This window comes from Amia ocellicauda, chromosome 15 (genome assembly GCF_036373705.1).
Source record: "Amia ocellicauda isolate fAmiCal2 chromosome 15, fAmiCal2.hap1, whole genome shotgun sequence".
NCBI classification, from domain to species: domain Eukaryota; kingdom Metazoa; phylum Chordata; class Actinopteri; order Amiiformes; family Amiidae; genus Amia; species Amia ocellicauda.
This window is the reverse complement of record NC_089864.1, coordinates 4,364,254-4,388,099: the sequence shown is the minus strand read 5'-3', so window position 1 is coordinate 4,388,099 and position 23,846 is coordinate 4,364,254. Positions and strand designations below refer to the sequence as shown.

The 23,846-nt window shown below is 43.0% G+C and overlaps 3 protein-coding genes across 10 annotated transcripts; 1 reads left to right on the top strand and 2 right to left on the bottom strand.

The window, feature by feature from the left end:
• Positions 1-1,134: 1,134 nt before the first annotated feature.
• Positions 1,135-11,238, top strand: LOC136771465 (uncharacterized). 8 transcript variants are annotated; one of them, XM_066723793.1, is made up of 8 exons: positions 1,135-1,655; positions 1,731-1,819; positions 2,906-2,968; positions 6,970-7,034; positions 7,268-7,352; positions 7,549-7,833; positions 8,300-8,587; positions 9,043-11,238. In XM_066723793.1, the coding sequence occupies exons 3-8, from the start codon at positions 2,917-2,919 to the stop codon at positions 9,162-9,164; spliced, it is 897 nt and encodes a 298-aa protein (XP_066579890.1). In that variant the 5' UTR covers positions 1,135-1,655; positions 1,731-1,819; positions 2,906-2,916; the 3' UTR covers positions 9,165-11,238. The 8 variants fall into 8 exon arrangements, with proteins under 8 accessions (XP_066579890.1, XP_066579893.1, XP_066579894.1 ...); XM_066723796.1 differs by having other exon boundaries at positions 6,959-7,034; XM_066723797.1 differs by lacking the exon at positions 1,731-1,819 and having other exon boundaries at positions 6,959-7,034.
• A 2,148-nt stretch (positions 11,239-13,386) lies between these two features.
• LOC136771464 (uncharacterized) lies at positions 13,387-17,672 on the bottom strand. The gene is made up of 6 exons (XM_066723788.1): positions 17,501-17,672; positions 16,983-17,028; positions 16,541-16,873; positions 14,994-15,281; positions 14,598-14,906; positions 13,387-14,044 (listed from the first exon to the last, which is right to left on the bottom strand). The coding sequence occupies exons 2-6, from the start codon at positions 17,020-17,022 to the stop codon at positions 13,875-13,877; spliced, it is 1,140 nt and encodes a 379-aa protein (XP_066579885.1). The 5' UTR covers positions 17,023-17,028; positions 17,501-17,672; the 3' UTR covers positions 13,387-13,874.
• Positions 17,673-18,025: 353 nt separating this feature from the next.
• LOC136771912 (uncharacterized) lies at positions 18,026-23,053 on the bottom strand. The gene is made up of 5 exons (XM_066724479.1): positions 22,900-23,053; positions 20,699-21,055; positions 20,501-20,614; positions 20,296-20,336; positions 18,026-20,181 (listed from the first exon to the last, which is right to left on the bottom strand). The coding sequence occupies exons 1-5, from the start codon at positions 22,937-22,939 to the stop codon at positions 20,053-20,055; spliced, it is 681 nt and encodes a 226-aa protein (XP_066580576.1). The 5' UTR covers positions 22,940-23,053; the 3' UTR covers positions 18,026-20,052.
• Between the last annotated feature and the right edge of the window lie 793 nt (positions 23,054-23,846).

Here is a 23,846-nt window from a genome sequence, read left to right as displayed (position 1 = left end):
TGGAACGGGAGCTTCGTGCCCTGGATGTGCATCCCACAAATCTCCATCAACTGCAAGATGCTATCCTATCAATATGGGCCAACATTTCTAAAGAATGCTTTCAGCACCTTGTTGAATCAATGCCACGTAGAATTAAGGCAGTTCTGAAGGCGAAAGGGGGTCAAACACAGTATTAGTATGGTGTTCCTAATAATCCTTTAGGTGAGTGTATATTTGTGGTTCACTTTCCATGATACTAAACCTGAAGCAGCTGAAGTTAGAGTCATCTGTTCTCTTGCAGGTGAATGCATTGTTATCTATTTCAATGTTTCTAATCATAACAGGTCAATGCTCTCACAGGCTATATGTCAACCACAAGTATTTCCATGAGCCATGAGATCACAGTCTTACTGTTATAAAGGTGTTTCAAAGTGCATTAGACAATCTACTCCCACAACATATGTTATGTATTGTTTAACACTGAATTATATTTGAATTTAGATCTATTTAAAAAGAATGTGAACTGTACATTAGGTGTAGTGGGAGGCCAAGTAATTGACTAATTAGAAAAAACAAAAACCCTATTTTGCACGATCAACTCGAGTCCCCAGTGGTAAAGCATTAGACACACACTATGATGGGATGAAATACACAGTTGTCCAAAGTGCCTTATCACCAGGGTAGTAAATCCAATAGTTGAAAATAACATACCTACGAGATATAAGTATAACCCATGTATTCTGCCATGTATTAATTTATAATTCGTAGTAGTCAGTTTTTAGTAATATATTTTATTACATGATGTACTTGTCCTTTCGGGCTCTAGTGAGCTCATGAATATGCATGAAGACGGCAACCAGGGTCAGCACTTCGGTGATAAAGCACTTCTGTCAGACCTGAACTTTAAATAATATCGCCAATCTGTTAAGGAAGGACGTATCTAATAAGACAATTCAGGTGCATCGTGTTAAACTATGAAATGAGGCAGGTTTTTCATATGGATGAAATTAGTCTATACCTTAATATCTCGATTTTAATGACACAATAGGGTATGGGCCTATTACTAATCGACATGCATAAAGTTTGTGTTTTATGAGGCATAACCACCAGACATGACATGCAAGCATAGCGTCGCACACTGCATTATACCTGGACAAGATTGCATCTCTCGTTTCCAAAATGACGTAATTATGTTTAATCTCACATTTCTGTGAGCTTTGTCTTTGATTGGTTAGCTCCGCAAATGCGCGTCTGTAACCAGGTGAGGTTGATTTGATTTGATTTGAAATCTCCTAATTCCGCCCCCTCCCCGGCGTGATCCTCACATCCATCTTCCTGTTTCCATGTCTTTTGCAGAAAATAAAGGTTTCCTATTTCTAGACTCGCTCTCGGTGTTCAGCTCAACTATAAGTCTGTTTTTGAGACGTGTTCAGTGGAAACCAGTGTTTCTGTTTATTCTTCCAGGTCTAACTTCAAAAGCAATGGTGGGCGTAAAGCAGGCTGATTGTGACGTAGTCTAGTGTGATCATGTGACCCACCGCGACTTTCAAATGTGGTGCCAGGCAGGTGTGCTCCTTTGTTAATCTCAGGACAGCTTTGCACCTTTTCTACCAGCCAGTCAACCCGTCGTGATCCGAGTCATCCTGGTGTGCCACCGAGAGCAGCAGGTTTATTGTGTGAGTATTGCTGGGCACGTTTTTTTCTTTGTTTAACCCGGTTTACATAGCCGAATGCCATTGGTATTTTTACAGGTACGCCTGTGGATACATCACACGTTTCACGTTCACACCTGAGATTTGCCACTTGTGAAGATCACGCCAATACTAGTGTGCTTGAACAGGTGTGTGAGATCTATTTATTTATTGGCAGACGCCAAGGCGATTACCTTTTAAGTTCTTAATACGAGTATTGCTTTATTTAAAGAGCAAAGATACAATCATGAGCATATTGTACTTTTCCAAGTTATTATGTTGTACTATAGCGAGAAAACCAGATACTTACTAGCAACGTCACGACATGGTTTCCATTTTAAAGCGTCGGCGGTGCTGGTGGGAATTCACATTAGTGTTTCTTCTCCCTCCACTGTAAGAAACGAAGTTGTGATCTAAGGTCTAGAAAGTGTCGTATGAATTCAAATGTATTTCCCAAAGCAGGGAAAAACCTGCAGAAAACTGTAACTGAGTGTAAAATTGCAGAAGTGATTGCAGGATTGCTCCCCAACTCGTGGCTCTCGCTACATTGGAATTAACTGATGCATAAGAACCTAAAACATTAAGCCTGTCTGAAGTCTTATTCAAATTAGATGGCAACCTAGATTTAAAAGTTGATTTATGGAGCTTGCTGCAGTCACTATACCATCAATGTATAGCAATGTCCCAAAACCACTTCTGATGTAGACAGAGTGTGAATTACATTGACAACCGGCGGTTGAAGGGGAAAAACTGTGAGAGCAAGGTGGGGGGTTACAGTGAAATAGGGGGACCGCTTTTTACGAGAAACAGACTTGGACTTGGGCTCCTGTACTGCGGTACAACCCTCCTGCAGTTCAGTATACTTTTCTATTGACCTGTCAGTTTCTTCTTACTGGAGAACAAGCTTTAGCTTATGGGAATGTTACCAATAATATAATGTGTGCCAGCAAGATGCTCTATGCCGGCATCATAACCAGGTCGAACATTGAGCCACCAACAAGGGACAACTTTTGATTTCCCATTGGGTCAGTTGCAACAGTTTGCATATTGAGTACAAGCTGGTACAATTCTATCTCAAGATCATACCCAGCTGCCTGCTCAATTACAATGAAACAAATGTGATTGTTTAAAGTAAGTAATTAAGTAACATTTCCACTACATTGTCCATTCATCAACTATTGGCTCTAATGATAAGGGACAGACTAATAAAGTGAATTGTCTTCTGCTATCTGTAGCTCACCTTGAGATGTTCGTTTTAAGGATAAAGAAAATGAGGCAAAATGGCACTTCTGTAAAGGGTAAGTTGGGCAAAACACCTTACACCAATTTTGTTTCTTTAGTAAAAAAAAAACAAAAGCTGGAGAAGAGAAGAGAGGGTAGAAAGAAGTCCTCTCTCTTGATTATATATTACATTGTTATGCTCCACTTGAACTGCTACCATCTTTCCAGTTACCAGCCTCCTCTCCCTCTATGCCAACTGCATGTACAACCAGGAAAGTTAGTGGTGTAAGGATTACTTGCATTGATCAGCTATATTGAAAGTATCCAAATTACTTAATTTTGGCTCATACAGGGTCTCTGTGTATCTGCCTTTCTTTGTGTCTTGAGACATCTGTAACAGATGGATGCTCAGTTCTCAAAACATCTAATTTCCCTACCTGGACACTTTAGAGAATGAGGTAGAAATGTGTGTATTGATAATGAACCTTCTGTGTTCTGAGAGTCATCCACAAGGTTACAGGTGTGGTGCAGTGGAAATGTACCAGGGGGTTTGACGCATCTACTAAGTAGCTATACTGTTTCTTATTCAGTAGCCAATATAATGTTAGTTTTGTGTTAAATACTGATTTAATATGCAACATCATGGATTCTTCAAAAATATTCCCATATATAGACTTTTCATTGTTTGCTTTTGAGATCTCAACCTATAAATAACCGTGCCTATTTTTCTTGGGGTTCGGAACCTTTGCTTAGTCTGGGGATCCTCTGTCACCTGTTCCTCCATATAATAGTATTACCATTATACGATACAATTCTTAATTCGCCATGGTCCCATGGATTCCTTCTGCATCAGGCCTAAATAAATGTCTAAAATGTGAATGTTATATATATAATTTCTATATGTACAGACGGGTGACAAATTAAACTACGTAAGGTGTTGGGCACCACAAGCTGCCAGAGCAATTTCAATGCTCTTGGCACGGATTCTACGAGTCTCTGAACTCTACTGGAGGGATGAACACCATTCTTCCAAATGATATTCCCTCATTTGGCGTTTAGATGTTGGACAGCGCTCTCCACCACCATGTCAGTCCAGAATCTCCTATAGGTGTTCAATTGGGTCGAGATGTGTTGACTGCGAAGACTGTAGCATATGTTTCACACTTTCATACTCCTCAGAACATTCAGTGACCTTTGTGCCCTCTGGATGTGCATTGTCATCCTTAAAGAGACACTCCATCAGGATAGAAATGTGTCCCCATAGGATAAAGGTGTTCACTCCAAATAACTTTGTAATGATTTGCTGTGACCCTTCCCTCTAAGGGGACAAGTGAACTCGAACCATGCCAGGAAAATGACCCCACAGCATAATGGAGCCTCCAGACCCCCTCACTGTAGGGGTCAAGCAGTCAGGCCTGTACCATTCTCTTGGTGTCGCAACCCATGCACTCGCCCACTTGTCGAGAATATGGTGAAGGATGACCATATCACTTTTTTCCACATCTCTGTAGACCAGTGCCTTTGTACCACTGAACTCTCAAATGTGCATTTGTCTTTGTAATGAGGGGTTTATGCACTGCAGCCCTAATATCCTCTCTGTGTTGTTCTCGACAGACTGTTCTTGCTGACAATCTGATCACTTCCTGCATTGACATTCTCAGTCCGCTGGGAAAGAGTTGCTCTTCTGTTTTCTTGCATATCACAGTAATGCACGAGCATCACGGTCACTGAATGTGTGCCTTTTACCATGATTTCCAACCCTATTTACTATTGACTTTTTTTCTTTTCCCCCCTTTAATCTGTCAACCATCTGTATATCACAGCCTGTCACTCTGGCCAAGTCCTAACCATGACTTGGAATGGGCAACAAAATTTAGTCATCTCTCTGGGTTTAACTTGTGACCCATGTGTATGTTTAGTATGTACTCCACTCTTAATTTGAACATTCAGTGATTTAAGCTACACTGTTTTTTGTAACATTGATTTAGCTTAGAGAATGTAAAGATTCCAGTTAACTGAATGGAGTAGAGCATCCTATCTTCTCTCTTTAGCTGCTACTCCATTGTAATCAGTTCAGTGATCGTGCACTATTGATTCAATTACATAGAATCTTGATAGTTTTCTGACCCTGAATGAGTGTTTATCAGACTGTTGTACTTTCTGATTCATTCTCTTTACTGTGTTAACTTTAGGGCAGTCTTAAGTTATTAATTTATGAGCAGATGCCCTTACCTAGGGCAACTTAGTTTTCACAAGTCATCTTCAATGCATTATGATGTATAGTAAATGAAACCAGTGCAAATAGTCGCGCATAAAAATGCGGAGATATCTTGGAAAATTGGCTGCTGTATTACCAGGTACAGTCTAAACGGATGTTTCTTGACTGATAACTGGAAGGTAGATGGGGACTCTGCTGTCCTGAACACAGGGGATGGTTGTCCCATCATTTAGGGGCCAGGGTGGAAATGGAGCGGCTCAGGAGGAAGGGGAGTGGAGAGGCGGCAAAGGAAGTCTTCTGGTGCAGGAGGATCGGAGAAATCTGGAGGGGATGTACGGAAAGGTCAGGGTCTCTAAGTAGCTAGGTACAGTCTTGTTGAGACAATGGTAGGTGGGAACCAAAGTCTTGAACTGGATGTGAGGTCCGATGGAGATCCAGTGGAGGGAGTAGTGCAGAAAAATGTGTGAATCCAAGCAAAGTGAACACTAGATGAGTACACAGGTTCTGGATGATTTGCATGGGGCAGACCGCAGATGCAGGCCAGCCAAGGGGGAGATGCAGTAATACAGGTGGGAGAGAACCATGGTCTTATTAAGAGCTGAGAAGAGGGCAGGATAAAGAGTTACTTAAAGTTTCCTAAGAAGAGGGGGGAGAGTTTGATTCCACTGGAATTGAAATGAAGAGATCAGGTGTAAGTGAAGAGGAGGAGGGAAAGAAGATGGGAGTACATCCAGGAGGAAATCTGAAGGATGGGTAGAGATGTGAGAGGGTCAGGAGGGGGAAAGGGAAGGCATCATTTTCATAGAAGTGTTAAGAGAACCCATAGGATATGATGAGGGGACCCAGAGTGTGTGTAGGACAGAACAAGAGGGGGCTCAGGACTGTTCCTGGGCACACCTGGTAGCAGTGGTTGTGGTGTGGAAGATCCATGCAATGTCACCTGGTAGGTGCTACTGTTAAGGTAGGAGGAGATCCAGGCAATGGAGCCATGTCAGAAATTCAAGGTTGGCAGAAGGAAGTGATTGATCGTGTCCAAGGCTGCAGAGAGAGCACGGAGGATCGCAACATAAGAAGCAGAGTCAGTCAAGTCAATGACTGATGGGAGGGCATGTTCTGTAAAGTGAACAGTGAATACCAGATCTCAGAAGGTTGAAGAATTAGTGTTTGGATATAAATAGGGCTGATGGTGAGTTCAAGGCTCCAGGGCTTTAGAGCAGAACTGTTCTCTTCAGTAGATTTACAAGTGTTCTTGTCAGAAAAGTGGTTGTCAAGGCATTTCTCTTGCAAGGGTTAATCTCCCCATTTAACTTGGAGTATTTTTGTTTGTTTCCTTGCTGTCTTTATCAAATGAAAATCAGAAAAATCTCTAAAGGATTTTTTTCCCCTTCACATTTGAAACTGCTTCTGTTCAAATACAGTGAAGCTAATGCACATCACATTTGCCAGGTATCTGGGGACAGCATAATTATTCCACGGTCAAATTTTGTTAAATTGTGTGTGACGTTCGACATATCTTACTCTGTGATTAATTCTCTCCATTGTGTGTGAAGTTTGTGGTGGCCTTATTCTGGTGCTGTGTTTCTCAGTCTCTGTATCTCAAGTTCCTGTCTCAGTGTCGGTGAGAGTCGGGGACTCTGTCACTCTGCGCTGTGATGGATCAGCCTACAGAGGGACTCCTATAGAGCAGACCTACATTAAGTGGGAGACGGATGAAATCCCTGTTTATGAGTTTATCTATGGCAATTCCACCCCTGGTCCTGGGTTTGAGAACAGAACTGAGATTCCTCTGGAAAAGATCCAACTGGGGGACTTCTCCCTGATCCTCAACCACACACTGTCCTCTGACCAGAGGTTTTATAGGTGTTCCCATCAGAGAGGAAGTGAACGGGGCAGTTCTCTTGGAAGGGTTAATCTCACTGTTACAGGTATGCTGTTTTTGTTTGTTCAATTCTAAGGATGGCTTTAATTTTTTCCTCCACATTTTGGAACTGCTCCAGATCCAACGCAATGTAGTTAATCAACACCAGAGTATAATTCAGTGGTGGAAAAACATGCTTCCAGATCAGTTTTTTTTTTTCATTGCTACCATCTTTCAACAGTGTTATCCTTGTGATGTAACTTTATTTAATGTTTCATTCTGTCTCTGTGTTGTACCAAGACTGCACCACCTGGAGTCAGTGAGAGAGGAGTCAACACCAGTCCTCTCCACATCTGTCCTCCACAGTGTCCTTCACTGAACATGAGTTGATTCTTTGTTCCGTTATTATTTCAGCCTTAAGCTACTGAAAAGTTGTTTATCAATTATCCATTAACATATAACTTGAAATCTCCAATTTAATAGATTAAATAAATGTAAGATACAATTATAAAATGTACATTAATATAACTTGGATGTCAAACTTCATCTGTTAACTGGTTTGGATGCATAACTCTCCACAGGCCATGAGGAGAGCAGCTCTGTCTCCTATGGGCAGCCCCTGAGCCTCCGTCTGTACAGCAGGGCAGCTGTGACAGTGTGGTTTAACCCTGCGGGCGCTGGAGCCTCTCTCCCAGTGTGTGCTGTAGAGGGCGGCACCGTGACCCCTGACCCTGCCTATGGGCCCCGAGTCTCCGGGCAGGAGCAGGAGGTCACACTGTCTGCACTGACCTTCACTGACCAGGGTTCCTACACAGTGCTGGACTCCCAGAGCAGGACCATCAGCACTGTGAACGTCACTGTGACAGGTAGGACCCAGACTTGGGGGGGTTATTACTTTTACTCTGCCTTTTGATCAGGGTCAACTTTCAGCCACCACCGGGGTCTCCGTATGCACACTAGTACGAAAGTGCCAATTTAGTGTATACATACGATTGTTTGTACTTGAGAACATTAAAAAAATAAATAATAAAAAAATATTAAAAAAAAAAAAAAAAAAAAACTAACTTAATCTTGTTACAAGTTATTCTAATGAGTAAAACCCAATGCACTTGCACCAGCCTGGGTTTATTCCTGCCTTGTGTCCTATGCCTGCCAAGATCAGCTCCAGCTTCCCCGCAACCCTTGCCAGAAATCCATTTAAAAAATGGATGGATGATGTGATTTGCTGTGATGTCAACTTCTGTGCAGTTTTTTGAAGCCTGAGATGTCTCGCATTAATTGAAATCTTGATGATGCTGATCGCAATAATGACCTGCTCCTATTTTTTCTCAGCTCACACTGCAAACCTCACTCTGCTGTCTGGAGCCTTGCTGTCTCTCCCGCTCCTCTCTCCTGGGCCAGTAGAGGTGCTGTTTGCTTCTGCAGGAGAGGGAGCCTCTGTCTCGGTGTGCACTCTGGAGAGGGACACAATGTTCAGTCCTGGCCCCGGGTACGAGCACAGAGTGTCAGTGCAGAGCGGCTCTCTGACCTTGCGCTCACTCACAGCAGCTGACCAGGGCCAGTACACAGTGAGGGACCTGCAGGGGGACACAGTCAGCACCGTCTCTGTGTCTCTGGAAGGTGAGAAACTTTCTTGTTGCTGTAATTTTTAAGGGCTTCACATTGACAGATTTTATTAATTCTTTAAAGTAAATGGGCATTATTTTATATGTATTGTATATTTTATGATGTGTGCTGTAGGACATGCATTAAGTTGGTCATTTAGATCTTTACATAAGGAATAAATAGAAAATAAATCCTAAGAATTTAAAATGTAGGTTTTTATTTTTTTGGTAAATATTTCTGGTGATGCCATGTTTGTTTGCTGGTTTCATCGCTTCACACTGATCACCACATAATCCAAGACACCAAGCACAACATTAGTCAGTTAGGCTACTTAAATTGTGTAAACATCTCAACTTCAGTTCCATAGCCCAGTGTCTGTGTGAATTAACTTTTTTTTCTCCCCCTCCTGAGTCTGTGTGTGTTTGTGAGATCCATTTAGATCATTTTGTTTGTTATTCCTCTTGTTTCAGATGTTGGACTGTCCTCCAGTAATGTGGCTTGTATAGTTGTTGGAGTGCTGCTGTCCGTCTGTGGTGGTTTTGTGCTATGCGTATACATTTTGAAAAAACGGGATGGCAATGGTGCATACTAAGATGCAGCAGATGCAGCAATCCACCGAAGTTGCGTTGTAATTGGTTCTGAGACTGGCGACATTAGTCAAGACTGCTTTTCCCATAAACGCAATGTTTAAATGGAGAGCGTGGTTCCAGAAAATCTATTTTGACAAATATAATTTCTGAAAAATTTACAAAATATGAAATCTGACCATGACAATTTAGCCGACTGTGTAATGAAGCTCTGGGCAGTGCTGCCAGAAATAAAAATACACAAGTAGCACCAAACCAACCCAATATATTTATTTGAGAAACCCAAAGTAAATCCATATGTGGCGTTTCCACCCTCCACTACATTTGTGATTTAAACCCAGTATTTCGTTCTTTCATGTCAATATTTTTGCATTGAAACAATTTACCCATAGTTGTATTAAAAATAGAACTTGATAAAACCATTTAAATCCTTTTATGGAAGCTTCTGAAGAGTGAACCAACTTTCTAAATTAGAGCGCAGGTAGGTCTAGGTAGGTAATTCAGTCACCCACTACACTCTTGTGAGGCAAACCAATTGAGCCATGTGTTCACAGATGCATATATAATATAGATCGATAGGCATTAGCCAGCCCAATGGACTCTCGCTTTGCCTAAATAAATGTACAGTATTTTTTCAATCTGAGGCCAGAGATCAAGAGCACTTGTCAGCAGCCAATGGAGACCAGACCGTGGAAAGCACAGGAGAAATTCAGCCAAGAAGATGTGAACATAAGAGCAAGTATTAGCATAAGGGAAGTATTACCAACTTGTACTTTGCTGTTGTAGATAAGTTCTGAGTATGTTACAAGGATGGGTTTTGCACGGTTATCCCATTATCTTATTCATGCCACCATCAGTAAGCTGATCACAATCTTCTTGCATCCAGATGCAGATGAGGCAAATCCACTACACTACAGAGGGCAGAAGAGGCACATCCACCACCCCCGAAGAGGGCAGACGAGGCACCGGCACATCCACTACCACACTCCAGAGGGCATACAAGGCCATCCCAGAGGGAGACCACAGACCTGTATTGAATTGTTGTACATGTTTATATATCCAAATGTGAATCACAAAGGCAGACCTAAAGGTTTTCATGGTAATTCCTTTAGCAGTGTAAAATACCTTCAATACTGTCATACAGATCTAATTTTAAAGAGGTACTTGTGTTATCGAAGGCAACAGTTGGAATGAAAACCTCAAACTACTGTGGGGAAAACGCTGCACTTGGGCTCAGAGGTGTCCAGGCCTGGTCCTGGAGAGCCCTCAGTCCAGCTTGTGTTATTTTGATGTGACTTTGAACCAGTACTTGAAAAGAGAGACCAGTGTTTTTACAGATCAAGTGAGTCTTAATTGATCAATAACCATAAAGGTCAATAAAATGTTCCGAGGGCTTTTGAAATAGGAAGTTTAGGGTGACCTGTATAATTTACTTGAATCGGCATTTCCAGCAACTCCATCTGAATTCTAGAGAATGCACTGCTCTATTGTTCTCTAGCCACGTATTGAACATACAAAATTAACGGTTTCTTCATTATTGCTAATTTGGGACTACCAAAGTTCACTAGAAAGAAATGTATTGGTTGGGGAAAATAGGTTGTATATTGTTTGTAATAAGATTTCCATTTTGTTTTTTCCATTCTAGAAGATTAGGAAACTGAAGCTTTGAACTCTGTCCTTATGTGTTCTTCACCTTAGAACATAAATGTATAACTAAATATGCTAAACTCAAGCCTGTTGTATATAGTTTGTAACTTAATGTTTCCACGTTTAAACCTTAGGCTTGTCTGTTTCATATCCAGTGTTAATTTAGTAATCAGTTTGATTTAGTTGTCTTGATCAGGTCAACTAAAATGTCTGAGATCTAGGGTGCATTTTCATGTTTTGACCAACACACAATTAGCTATTAGTATTAGATCTAGGAGCTATGACTTTATCTACCCTTCTGTAAATTTGAAACTACTTGTATTGTGCTTGAATTGTAAATATTGTACTGTATTATTGCACTTGCGCAATGCTCTGGTATCCTCTAAGTTGCCCTGCAGAAAGGCCTTTGCCAACAAATACATAATGAACCAACCTGTTGGGTATGTTACTGACTACGGTCAGACATTATATATGTAAATCATGCAAAATCTCGATCTCTACAAATAGACATTAGCCTGGATTAGATTGTATACTAAAGGTAGTTTCAAGCAATTTAATTGTGTTTTATGGCAGTAATGTTAAAAAAAAAAAAGGTGTACATACACAATATAATTACCCCATTTCTTAGCACCGACCCTGAGCTAGGGTGACATTGTTACAACCTCTTACAATCTTCCAATCCAGTGTCCAGAGCACTAACCACTATTCCACACTGCTGCCATTTGTTATATATATTTTTTTTAACATTTATTAGAAGTGATTTAACCTTGCTGCCACCTATGGCAAAACCCCACTCTATCCTACAATGCCTCTCATTACGCGACAATGAATTGAGAGCTGAGTCATGTACTGGATTCACGGGTTCAAATGATTTCTAAATGCTGTGCCCGCTGACCACACTGCAAAAACACACAACCATACAACCTGATGAACTGGGCATAGCTCGAATACACACCCATAGTCACATTTTAGTCATGCAATTTTCTTTATTTTTAGTCTTCCAAAAATATTCTAAAGTCTTTGTTAGTTTTAGTCTAATTACGTTAGTTTTAGTCAAGCTGCTGTAAGACTTGGGGGTATTCTGGGCTACAGCAGGGATTTGAAACCTGTACACCTTACTACAGTAAACTTGCACTGTTGCTGCTTGTATTTTTTCCAACTCAAATTGTTGCCAAATTGGTTTTCATTTCTTGCAGTTAATATCTTACACAATGTTTTCTTAATTTTCACATTACTATTATTTATTTATTAGCAGACGCCCTTAGCCAGGGCGACTTACAAAACCTTGTATTTGAAGTAGGGGCCAACACATATATTGAAGCACCCATATTGGACGATATTGACCTTTTACATAAATATCGGCACATACAGATTGGCTAAATATTTGTGATTTGGTTTTACAGTCATTATTATAATTATGAGTATTTTTTAACATAGTTATGGTGCATTCGTTTTTACTGGAAACTTCTGACTCCACATTGATTCTCATGTGCAGCGGCGCCATGGTGAAACAAACACACACCCACTGAGAAACATAGATCTCATAAACCAATAATTGTGTTTAGCTGAAACCCTCAAAACCAATAGAAAGTGTTTATGGAGGCTGTGCTGCATTTCAGTATCCATAGTTTTGATTGTTTATTTTCATCATGACTGAAGATTAAGTTTGTGGTGTTCAGATCACAAAGAAGATCATTTGTGAGACGCAGACCAAATGAAAAGATGCTGGAGGAGTGCTTGATGCCATCTGTCAATCATGGTGGAGGTGATGTGATGGTCTGGGGTGCTTTGGTGGTGGTAAAGTGGGAGATTTGTACAGGGTGAAAGGGATCTTGAAGAAGGAAGGCTATCACTCCATTTTGCAACGTCATGCCATACCCTGTGGATGGAGCTTGTTTGGAGCCAGTTTCCTCTTACAACAGGAAAATGACCCAAAGCACAGCTCCAAACTGCAAGAACTATTTAGGGAAGAAGCAGTCAGCAGGTATTCTGTCTAATGAGTGGCCAGCACAGTCACAAGATCTCAACTCTATTGAGCTGTTGTGGGAGCAGCTTGACCGTATGGTATGTAAGAAGTGCCCATCAAGCCAATCCAACTTGTGGGAGGTGCTTCAGTAAGCATGGGGTGAATTTGGACTTTCTGATCTTTTAAAAATGGGGGGTTTCTGCAGGTCTGGTGTACTGGGAGTCTGATTAATTGACCAGATCAGAAAATGTATATATGTACCTGGAGAAGAACATAAGATTCGAGTCCATTGTGGTACAACACTGAACAGATAGACTATGGACTGTCTGTCCTGGTCACTTCAAATCCCTAAAACAGTAGTCTTTCCTGATGTATATAACCAATCGAGTGGTTCACTTTATTTTCTTTGTAGGTACTTGTTCAGTTAGTGGTGTCTGCTCTATTAAAAGCATCTCAAATTGTTTTCACTTTCATTTCTGAACATCTCTAACGTGCTGTTGTCTTCCCCAGATATATTTTCTGAAAAGTTTCCTTCATTTTTTTCCCCATTAGTGTTTGTGAGAAAGGGTAGAGAGATCCAAAGGCAAGGTGGATGGATTAAAAGCAGTCCAATAAATCCTTTGTTAATGTGCAAAGAGAGTCTTTTTATTACAAACACAGTAAGATTAGTGCAGTAGAAAACAACAACAAAATAGTCTTGTGATACAAAATGCAGTTCATTTGAATTGGAGATATTAAAAAAATATATATCCGAATGTATAAAGTGACACAGTGCATATTTTCTGCTCCATACAAACATATATGTTAACTAAAGTTATCAAAATGAACTTTACATATTTATCCTAAATCACAACATCTCTCTTAATACTTTAAACACAGAAAAGAAAACCTTTGTCTCATGTTATGTAGGTGATGTTTCCTTCCTATACCTTTAGAAGTGTGTTTAGTGTACATGATCTGCTCCATGGGCTCTGCGGCCTGCGTGGGACTTCCATCCCCATCGGTTGCAGTGTTTTTCATAAGCTTTCGCTTCTGGTGTTTTTCAGAGTGTTTCATTCCCCCAAGATTTCTTTACATTTCCTTCATAATATGTTGTTGTAATTTACACTGCTGGCAACTTGGTGGAAATCAGCAGCTTACTGGAAATTGAACTTATACCAGCTTTGGGTTTCCTCTTAGGCCCCAGTCTGTGAATAACGCACACTGCCATTATCATCAGAGTGAGGATCAGAGCAACACATGCCACCCAGGTCCAGATAAAGAGGCCGGGCTCTGGGGGAGAGACAGGAAATAAAAATACAGGGAAAGATGAATAAAGGAACAATGGTCTAAATCCTAATTATAGAGAGAATCAAAAACTGTCTAGGGAGTCCAAACTGTCCAAACAACCTCAACAGATACAGGTCTACAGGTCACCTATAGCTTTTCCTATAGCAGGGATTCCCAACCCTGGGCCTGTATCAACGTCCTGCAAGTTTGCAAACCTTTCGTCCTTGCAAGAGCAAACTGTTAGTTAATTATTTCCCAAATTAGAGTTTATTAAATCATTCTAAATGATTGGGAAATTTCAAATAAAATATTAAATTATATAAAAAATCCAAATTAAAATGTCTTGTAGACTTAACAGTTTAAAATGTCAAATTAAGCAAAATATTATTTTGGTTCAGGTTTCAGTTAAATACCCGAGAGCTCGGTTGGAACAGGGCTGGGAATCCCTGACCTGCAGGCATTTCCACAGAATAACATGCAGGTATTTCTATAGGGATCTTATTCTGATGAGGGTACATGGAACAGAGTAGTGTTACTGGAGAAGGAGGACTCTTACCTTCCATAGACAGTGTGTCAGTGAGAGAGACGGAGACGGTGCTGATGGTGAGGTTGGTACCGGAGTCCCTCACTGTGTACTGGCCCTGGTCAGCTGCTGTGAGTAAGGGCAGTGTCAGAGAGCCGTTCTGCACTGACACTCTGTGCTCGTACCCGGGGCCAGGACTGAACAGTGTAATGTTCTCCACAGAACTCACTGAGAGAGAGGATTCACCACCTTTCCCAAAGAACAGCACCTCCACCGGCCCAGGAGAGTAGAGCGGGAGAGACAGCGAGGCTCCAGACGGCAGGGTGAGGGCGTCTCTGTGAGCTGAGAGGATGAAACAGGAGAACATCAGCCTGAGTCCTGTCTCTCACCACAGCCCTGATCTCCAGTAGAGCCCGGCCCCTGTCCTACCTGTCACAGTGACGTTCACAGTGCTGATGGTCTCTCTGCTCTGGGAGTCCAGCACTGTGTAGGAGCCCTGGTCAGTGAAGGTCAGTGCAGACAGTGTGACCTCCTGCTCCTGCCCTGAGACTCGGGGCCCATAGGCAGGGTCAGGGGTCACGGTGCCGCAATCTACAGCACACACTGGGAGAGAGGCTCCAGCGCCCGCAGGGTTAAACCGCACTCTCACAGATGCCCTGCTGTACAGACGGAGGCTCAGGGGCTGCCCATAGGAGACAGAGCTGCTCTCCTCACGGCCTGCAGAGAGAAAGACAAATAAAACCTGAAACCCAAGACTACAGGCTGCAGTGTAAAACACAAACTGACTGGTTCAAATGTTTTGATGTGTGGATCATGTGACTTGTGTGTAAGGTATGGGGGATTTCCATTGGTTTTCCCCACTGATTCTTTACAATAACATGTTACTCATACATTGGTGATGGTCTTTAACACACCAATGTCAATGCACATAGACAGGTGACAGTTGTTTTCCCTTTAATTATTATTCACTTTGTTTCTAAAGAATATGGTATCCTGCAGGATTGTTGTCTTTCTATACAGAACATTGTATTGGATACATCTGGGCCTACGTTATGCATCAGGTTATTAAACTGCATGTTTGATATTCTGATATAGGCTAATGAATTTATGTTTTTGCTTTCGTTACTGTGACACTGTGTACTCCCCGGGGTTTCCATTATTTATTTATATCAATGTTATTCTGGGTTTCCCTACTTTCTCACAACAATACTTTCCACCTGACCATTTTTTACAAGCAAATCCAGTCTTTATCCAGTCTAAACCAATAAGGAGCTTTCATTTTTATAATCATAACGAATTTCGTTTAGTCAACAGTGATTAAAGATATTGAATGACGTGGGCTTAATAGGGCATACACTTAGGCCGAAAAATGCTGCTATCCAATTGTAAAATATGACATTTCGTGAACAACAACTTACATGTGAATATAGGCCCTATGTAATTTTCAGAAGTATAGAGAAGAATCATATAATATTAATTCAGCTAAATTCTTAATGTATGAATTTCATTATTAGGTGTCAGCAAAGACCACGTTAACATTTTATGAAATAGTTCCTCTGTTTACAACCCGGTCTGATAGCCTTATACTCTTGGTTGTTACCTATGTATTATACATTATATTTCTTAGCATACGGCATTATCCAAGGTGACTTTTAACATACAATTACCCCTTTATATAGCTGGGTTTCTTAGTACCTTGCTCAAGTGTACAACAGCAGTGCCCGCCACCTGGGATTGTACCCATAACCCACAAATGTGGTGGTGAGTTGAATAGTCGGGTTGAGAAAAGGTCACAGACTTACAGCAGCAGAAATTAACAGGCATGAGCAGTAACTCAAGTTCACTGGCATTCACTGTTAAATACTATTTTGACCTTTTGCACTATTACTTCTATTAAAAGTATTATTTTATAATCACAGGAAATCACAATTAAATGCTGTATAAATGGCAATCACAGATCTAAATCAGACTCTTACCTGCAATGGTGAGGCGAACATTGCCAAGGAACTGTAGCTGGCTCCCCTTCCTCTCACAGAAACACTCGTATATCTCTCCATCAGAGGAGGAGGTGTTGTCGACAGTCAGGGAGAAGTCTCCTTGTCTGATCCTTTCCATGGGAATCTCGGCTCTGTCCTCGAACCCAGGGCCGGGGTAGGACTTTCCATAGACAAACTCATAGACTCTCTGGTTCACTGTCTGCCACTTAATGTAGATCTGGTCTTCAGGAGTCCCCCTGTAGGCTGATCCATCACAGGGCAGAGTGACAGAGTCCCCAGATCTCACTGACACTGAGACAGGATCTGAGGAGACTGAGAGACATGGAGGGAGGGAGGAGAAAGTGAGTCACAGCAACACTTAGGCACTAATGTAACGACAATTAAATGATAAAGAATTAAAAATAAATGAATAATCTCCTACCTAAAATGAAGTTCAAAAGTAGGGAAAGGTACAACAGCATGCTGCCCTGTTGAGACAAAATGAGCCAGTCAAGCTAAGCGCCATGGCCGCGTTATTGTAGTGCAGATGTGCGCAGATCTGCAGAATCCCTCCGATCCCATTGGTGGAGCTGCGCAGAGATGCGGACACAGGGAGAACATGAGCCCTGCACAGGCAGGGATTCCCAGTTTATATAGTCATTAAATAACTACTGCAAAGAAACTTCTCCAATTACGTCTTTTTACTATATCCAAAATAGTGTTCAGAGGAAAGTAGAGACAAATTACGAAGAAAACGCAGTAGACACACACGAGAATGTGGGTCAATGTATTTCGATTCCAATGTGATCAATTACAGAAACAATTTCAAGTCTGTCGCGAATCCAGAAAATAATTTGCACTTAACCCCAATTCGGATTAAAACATACAGGACACACAGATCGTGTCGTACTACGATACAAACCTAGAAATAATCAAGAAGCAGCTGTAACGATGGCCTACCGGTCAGTTGATACAAGGTTGCGCAGATTTGCGTTTCTTCTCTCTTGGGCGACAACTCGTGCACTGTCAGTGCGCTCATAATGCATAAACATAAAATCATCGGGGTTTTTATCATAGAACAATAATAAAATTAAAGAAATTCCCACTCACACTCAATGACTCACAACGCTATAGCAACATAATTTAGTCGGTACAACGGAAGGTGTCATCAATGTATAAACTCCCCAGGGATTTCCATCTTTAAGGCGAAAAACAATACGTAACAAATGGAACCATACGTCACACACGCAGCTTCTGATTAGACTGCAGCCCTTTAATATCACCCAACTCAGTACTGATAACTAGGCCCGGTTCCTCAGTGCAGGCCCCTCTTAAACAAATAAGAATAGCCACAGACGTGAATTAAAAGACAACAGGTAACAATTTATTTATACAGAATACAAAAACGAATCAGTATTATTCAAAAAATATTACAATACATATAAATACAAACAGACAATCACCACCAGGAGGCGACCAACACTCGCTTCAGCAATTACATGAATTATACATGCCAAGACCAGTGTGTATATTGGACGTCTCTGTGTGTGTGATTTTCTTATAGTTCATATATATATATACAATCACTTGTCTAATTTCCACATTGGGTAATTTTAGGGACCGGTTCCAGGCATTTATACTCTTAGTCTCACTTCACACACACCCACACGCAAAAACTCCCAAAAAGTCTTCACAAAAAAGTATATACTCTATACTTCTCCGTATTCACTCAAAAACAGGAAGAAGAAGAAGAAACAATTCCCCCACGTCAGTTTCGTTTTACTTGTTTCAATGCGATCATTAACCCAGTCATGCCGGCTCCACAACAGGGGTCGCACAAAAAGCTTATTTCTTTAAAATGTTGTGCACAGATTTGTTTGCATCCCTGTTAGTGAGGTATTTCTCCTTTGCCAAGATAATATCATTATACAGGTGCCCTTGTGCTGGGACAAACTGTTTATATCTTTGCTCAGTGTAGCTCACTGAAACATTTTTGACACATTACCACTTCCTCAGGATCAGTGGGGGCCCAGAGGAGAGGGTGAGCACCTCAGCGTTCACAGCACACAGGACTCGACACGGAACGCCTCCATCACCTCAGACGTCTGGAAAGTCTAGGATGGCCCCGAGATACTGAGGACTGAAGACCCTGCACGGAGGGGTGCGGTTGGCTGAGAGCACCACCTGGGGTGCACTTTCCAACCTGCAGGATATCTGCACCAGGAGGAGCCCATTGTACGGGTGGCTGGGATCCTTAATGATTCTCCTGGCATCAGTCCTGCTCCTTCTGGTGCAGATGTCCTGCAGGTTGGGAAGTGCACCCCACTGCTGCGCTCAGGAAATGCTACAGCAGCTCCAAGGTGAACACAGAGAGTCTCGGGAGCAATAATACCCCCAAGCCACCCAGATCCGTAATGCGGACGCTGCCAAGGACCAGCACCCTCACTGACCACAGCACAGCAACAACAGCGCTGACAATAACCCACGGACACTTTGATCAGTGTATATATACAGTGTATTATTTATTTGCTCATTTGCACATCTGTGTATTTGCACTATCCACTTACATTACCCCATATTTATATACACTTGATGTAAGATTCGATTTGTTATACTTTTGATTTTGTTTCTTTCCTTGTATATATTTATTGTTGTATATTGAGTTTTATATTATTAAATGGGGTGAAATGTCACACAATAGAGTTACTGCTTTATGTCTGGTTAATGCATACTTACAAGTACAACCATTTCTGTTGCATTCATACATGTTAGTAGACACCATTAATAAACACCTAATAACTGCATACTGTCTGTAATACCTTTTCTGCACATGCAAATTTGCTTTCTATCTCCCAGCTAACAAATAAAAAGATACAGTATCTGTTTAGTTAAAAGCTTTTTTTTCATTCTTTCAACTAATATCAACATGATTTTCGAAAAGTTAGGATGAAATGAGGCTGGTTGAAATGCTATTTCTATTTCAATTTATAAAACCTGATTTTCTTAATTTAATATATATTTCAGTATAAGGATACAACAAAATATTCACATTTCTGCACCTTTAAAACATAAATTAAATTACATACAGGCATTTCACACATCTCTGCGACCAACTTCTATTTTTGATAAGTTACACAATTAGGGCCTTAAGAATCAATTGTAGTCATATAAAATGTCAAGGAAATGGTTCTAAATAAAGAGTGCAGGGGATTTGAACAAGGGCTATTCAGTGAACAGGAAACCACCAGTACCATCCTGTTAGTTAGTGGAGTTGTTATCACACCCTTGACAGAAACGAATTGCAAGGAAGTGTCTGCAACCTGATCTGGGGTCACTTCATACGGTTCCTTAGAAGAGCCTGTAAAATGTGCCCAGGGTCCGTTTTCCTGCACTCTTACAAACAGATGAGATTTGGTTACATAAATTAGTCTTTAAAAAATGATCAAACAATCCTTTTTGAAAATAATGCTGATGGTATTTAAAGGCACATTTGAATATCTACAAAGTAGTATTTAAAATTCCGGTTCCGGCCCACCCTGGAGAACATACACCGAGCGCTCCTCTGCAGCTCGTCTCGTCAGGGTGCAGTTAGGGTCTGTGTGCATTTCTGCATTGGCATAAACTGACCACACATCGTTTGCCTGCAAAAACACGGAAAAACAAAACAAGCTGAGCTCCATGGTCCTCTCGACCCTACACTACAGTTCAGACTGTATAGTTCTCTACAGTGTGTCCATCAGGACTGTACACAATACCTGCACTGCTCCTTCACTCCTTCCAACACACTGAACACCACCTGGACACAGAGACACAAAGACAGAGAGACAGAGAGACATAGAGTTAAGGCAGCACTGTGGAGCACAATGTGGAAAATGGAAAAGATCTGAGATCAATACAAAGAGGAGACACCAAATCTCTAAATTATTCAGCCCTGCAGTGCCTCAGAGAGGATAGACTCACCTCTCCTGCTCCAGAGGCAGCAGAGACAGCCGGAGAGCAGGAGGCAGCCTGCAGACACACAGCCCAGCAGCGCCCAGCTCAGCACACAGGGGGCAGGGGCTCCACTGACGTGTCCTACAATAATAGTAGTTATATTTTTAATAGTAATACATATTATTGATCAAAATACACGAATCAAGGGTGAAGAAGTTTTCTCACCGTCTACAAGTTTGGTCCCATTTCCTAAAATAAAGCCTCCCCCCGCTCTCTCCGCGCAGTAGTACAGCGCCAGGTCCGCCTCGGTGATGTTGTGGATGCGCAGACTGATGGAGTGGGTGCTGGATTTCAGAGCAGCGGAGAGGCGAGGGTCAGAGCCTTGGAAGAAATGACAGGAAACCTCATCCGTCCCAGATTTTATAGAGACTATTATGCCCAGGAACGGAGTCTCCTCGCCTCGCTGTCCAAACCACAGGGTTTCCCTCTGGTGTCTGACACCGCAGTCCAGGGTGACAGTGTCCCCGGCTCTGACAGTCCGCTGCTCGGCCGCTTCACACAGACTCTCCCGCTGGACCAGAACTACAGCAGCGGGACACAGAGGAGCGGCTCAGGACAGACACCACTACAGCAGCGGGACACAGAGGAGGGGCTCAGGACAGACACCACTACAGCAGCGGGACACAGAGGAGCGGCTCAGGACAGACACCACTACAGCAGCGGGACACAGAGGAGCGGCTCAGGACAGACACCACTACAGCAGCGGGACACAGAGGAGCGGCTCAGGACAGACACCACTACAGCAGCGGGACACAGAGGAGCGGCTCAGGACAGACACCACTACAGCAGCGGGACACAGAGGAGCGGCTCAGGACAGACACCACTACAGCAGCGGGACACAGAGGAGCGGCTCAGGACAGACACCACTACAGCAGCGGGACACAGAGGAGGGGCTCAGGACAGACACCACTACAGCAGCGGGACACAGAGGAGCGGCTCAGGACAGACACCACTACAGCAGCGGGACACAGAGGAGCGGCTCAGGACAGACACCACTACAGCAGCGGGACACAGAGGAGCGGCTCAGGACAGACACCACTACAGCAGCGGGACACAGAGGAGCGGCTCAGGACAGACACCACTACAGCAGCGGGACACAGAGGAGCGGCTCAGGACAGACACCACTACAGCAGCGGGACACAGAGGAGGGGCTCAGGACAGACACCACTACAGCAGCGGGACACAGAGGAGCGGCTCAGGACAGACACCACTACAGCAGCGGGACACAGAGGAGGGGCTCAGGACAGACACCACTACAGCAGCGGGACACAGAGGAGCGGCTCAGGACAGACACCACTACAGCAGCGGGACACAGAGGAGCGGCTCAGGACAGACACCACTACAGCAGCGGGACACAGAGGAGCGGCTCAGGACAGACACCACTACAGCAGCGGGACACAGAGGAGCGGCTCAGGACAGACACCACTACAGCAGCGGGACACAGAGGAGCGGCTCAGGACAGACACCACTACAGCAGCGGGACACAGAGGAGGGGCTCAGGACAGACACCACTACAGCAGCGGGACACAGAGGAGCGGCTCAGGACAGACACCACTACAGCAGCGGGACACAGAGGAGCGGCTCAGGACAGACACCACTACAGCAGCGGGACACAGAGGAGCGGCTCAGGACAGACACCACTACAGCAGCGGGACACAGAGGAGCGGCTCAGGACAGACACCACTACAGCAGCGGGACACAGAGGAGCGGCTCAGGACAGACACCACTACAGCAGCGGGACACAGAGGAGCGGCTCAGGACAGACACCACTACAGCAGCGGGACACAGAGGAGCGGCTCAGGACAGACACCACTACAGCAGCGGGACACAGAGGAGCGGCTCAGGACAGACACCACTACAGCAGCGGGACACAGAGGAGCGGCTCAGGACAGACAGAATCTACATATCTTTAAAAAGGCAGTTGCCCAGAATTAGATTTTATACAGTCCTGGACTAATTTCTAATCATTTGCGCACTTGTTGTTCACTGGGACACTTTGAGAATTGCTTTGAGTTTGAAGATCTTCAATGGAAGGACAATCACATGTAAATCACACATTCATCACACGTCTGCTGAACACACACAAGACCGGTATCTCTGAGAATGCATCTGTCGGAATTAGTTTTGCTTTTATTTTATTTTATTAAGTCGCGGTGTCTCGCCCGTTAATTTGCCACGAATCGCAATTATAAACATGTCAATGTGCGACGTCTCTGCACTTCACATCGGTAACCCTGAGCCGCTGTTGGCTCGACGCCGCTGTCGTGATCCTGATCTGTGTTTCCTGTATGCTGAGCTCAGACGTCAAGCAGTCCGTTTGTATGTCGGTAGTGGCACAGAGCCGAGCAGCGAGGCTCAGTACTCACGCAGGAGGAGGGAGACGAGCAGCCGGGCTCCGTGGCTCATCTCAGCCGTTTCACAGGTGTGACCTGAGGACAGGAGCACCGAGGGTCGGGACAGAGCCTTCTCCACACTCGAGGGGCCCTAGCCAGGACGCTGGTTTCCACTGCCAATCAGCCACCTTTGATTTAACGGAAATGTCTGAAAAGTGGGAGGGGGGTGCTGCATTTGGTCTATAAAGATTAATCGCAGCCCATATCTTAAACCGCTGACACATAGTTTCTGCAGCACACAGGAGCACACAGGAGCACACACACACACATGCACTCACACAGAAACTCACAGATCAGTGTTAGACTCTGCAAGTAACACCAGTGAAACACAACCCCCCAGCATAAAAAAAAGCACAGCGCAAGGCATGTGCAGCTGCAGGGCCTGGAGCAGATGCTCAGCTGGAAGAAATATCATGCTGCACCTTTGCTCTTTTGTCTGCCCGTTGTCACAGACTGTAAACGTATTACTGTATTATGATTATGTCTTCTGTTTAATACATTATCACACTTTACAATAATGGACAGCAATCCATAATGAACTGATTTGTGAATCCCACAAGAATAACACAGGCATACCTTCAGTGCACTTAATCTGAGTTCTGCTGTTATGCACACGTATAAGAAGGCTGAGGTCAGGGTTACACACTAGACTAGAGGCTATAGACCAAATCAAAACTTTGCGCAACCTGCGGATAGCATATTACCATACTGGAGGCTATTACGTTCATTTAAAAATAGTAGAAAATTGATTCTAACAATAAATTAACCACGATAGGGTACAGTTTGGTATTTTGCGATAAGCAGGTAGGTCACAATTTTGATTTGGTCTAGCTGTACGTTTGGGGTCAGGGCTTCTAAAGCTGATCAACATCAGGACTCAGTGGATAATTTCTATGTTATTCCTGTGGGATTCAGACATT

What these genes read in the sequence shown, in the direction of transcription:
- LOC136771465 (XM_066723791.1), top strand. Translation starts at nt 2,917, where the DNA reads ATGTTCGTTTTAAGGATAAAGAAAATGAGGCAAAATGGCACTTCTGTA. An exon ending in AAATGGCACTTCTGTAAAGG is followed by an intron (nt 2,969 to 6,659) that starts GTAAGTTGGGCA and finishes TTGTGTGTGAAG; the next exon opens with TTTGTGGTGGCCTTATTCTG. An exon ending in GGTTAATCTCACTGTTACAG is followed by an intron (nt 7,035 to 7,548) that starts GTATGCTGTTTT and finishes AACTCTCCACAG; the next exon opens with GCCATGAGGAGAGCAGCTCT.
- LOC136771464 (XM_066723788.1), bottom strand. Translation starts at nt 17,022, where the DNA reads ATGCTGTTGTACCTTTCCCTACTTTTGAACTTCATTTTAG. An exon ending in ACTTTTGAACTTCATTTTAG is followed by an intron (nt 16,874 to 16,982) that starts GTAGGAGATTAT and finishes CATGTCTCTCAG; the next exon opens with TCTCCTCAGATCCTGTCTCA. An exon ending in TGTGAACGTCACTGTGACAG is followed by an intron (nt 14,907 to 14,993) that starts GTAGGACAGGGG and finishes TCATCCTCTCAG; the next exon opens with CTCACAGAGACGCCCTCACC.
- LOC136771912 (XM_066724479.1), bottom strand. Translation starts at nt 22,939, where the DNA reads ATGAGCCACGGAGCCCGGCTGCTCGTCTCCCTCCTCCTGC. An exon ending in CTGCCTCTGGAGCAGGAGAG is followed by an intron (nt 20,337 to 20,500) that starts GTGAGTCTATCC and finishes CTCTGTGTCCAG; the next exon opens with GTGGTGTTCAGTGTGTTGGA. An exon ending in GGAGTGAAGGAGCAGTGCAG is followed by an intron (nt 20,182 to 20,295) that starts GTATTGTGTACA and finishes GTGTTTTTGCAG; the next exon opens with GCAAACGATGTGTGGTCAGT.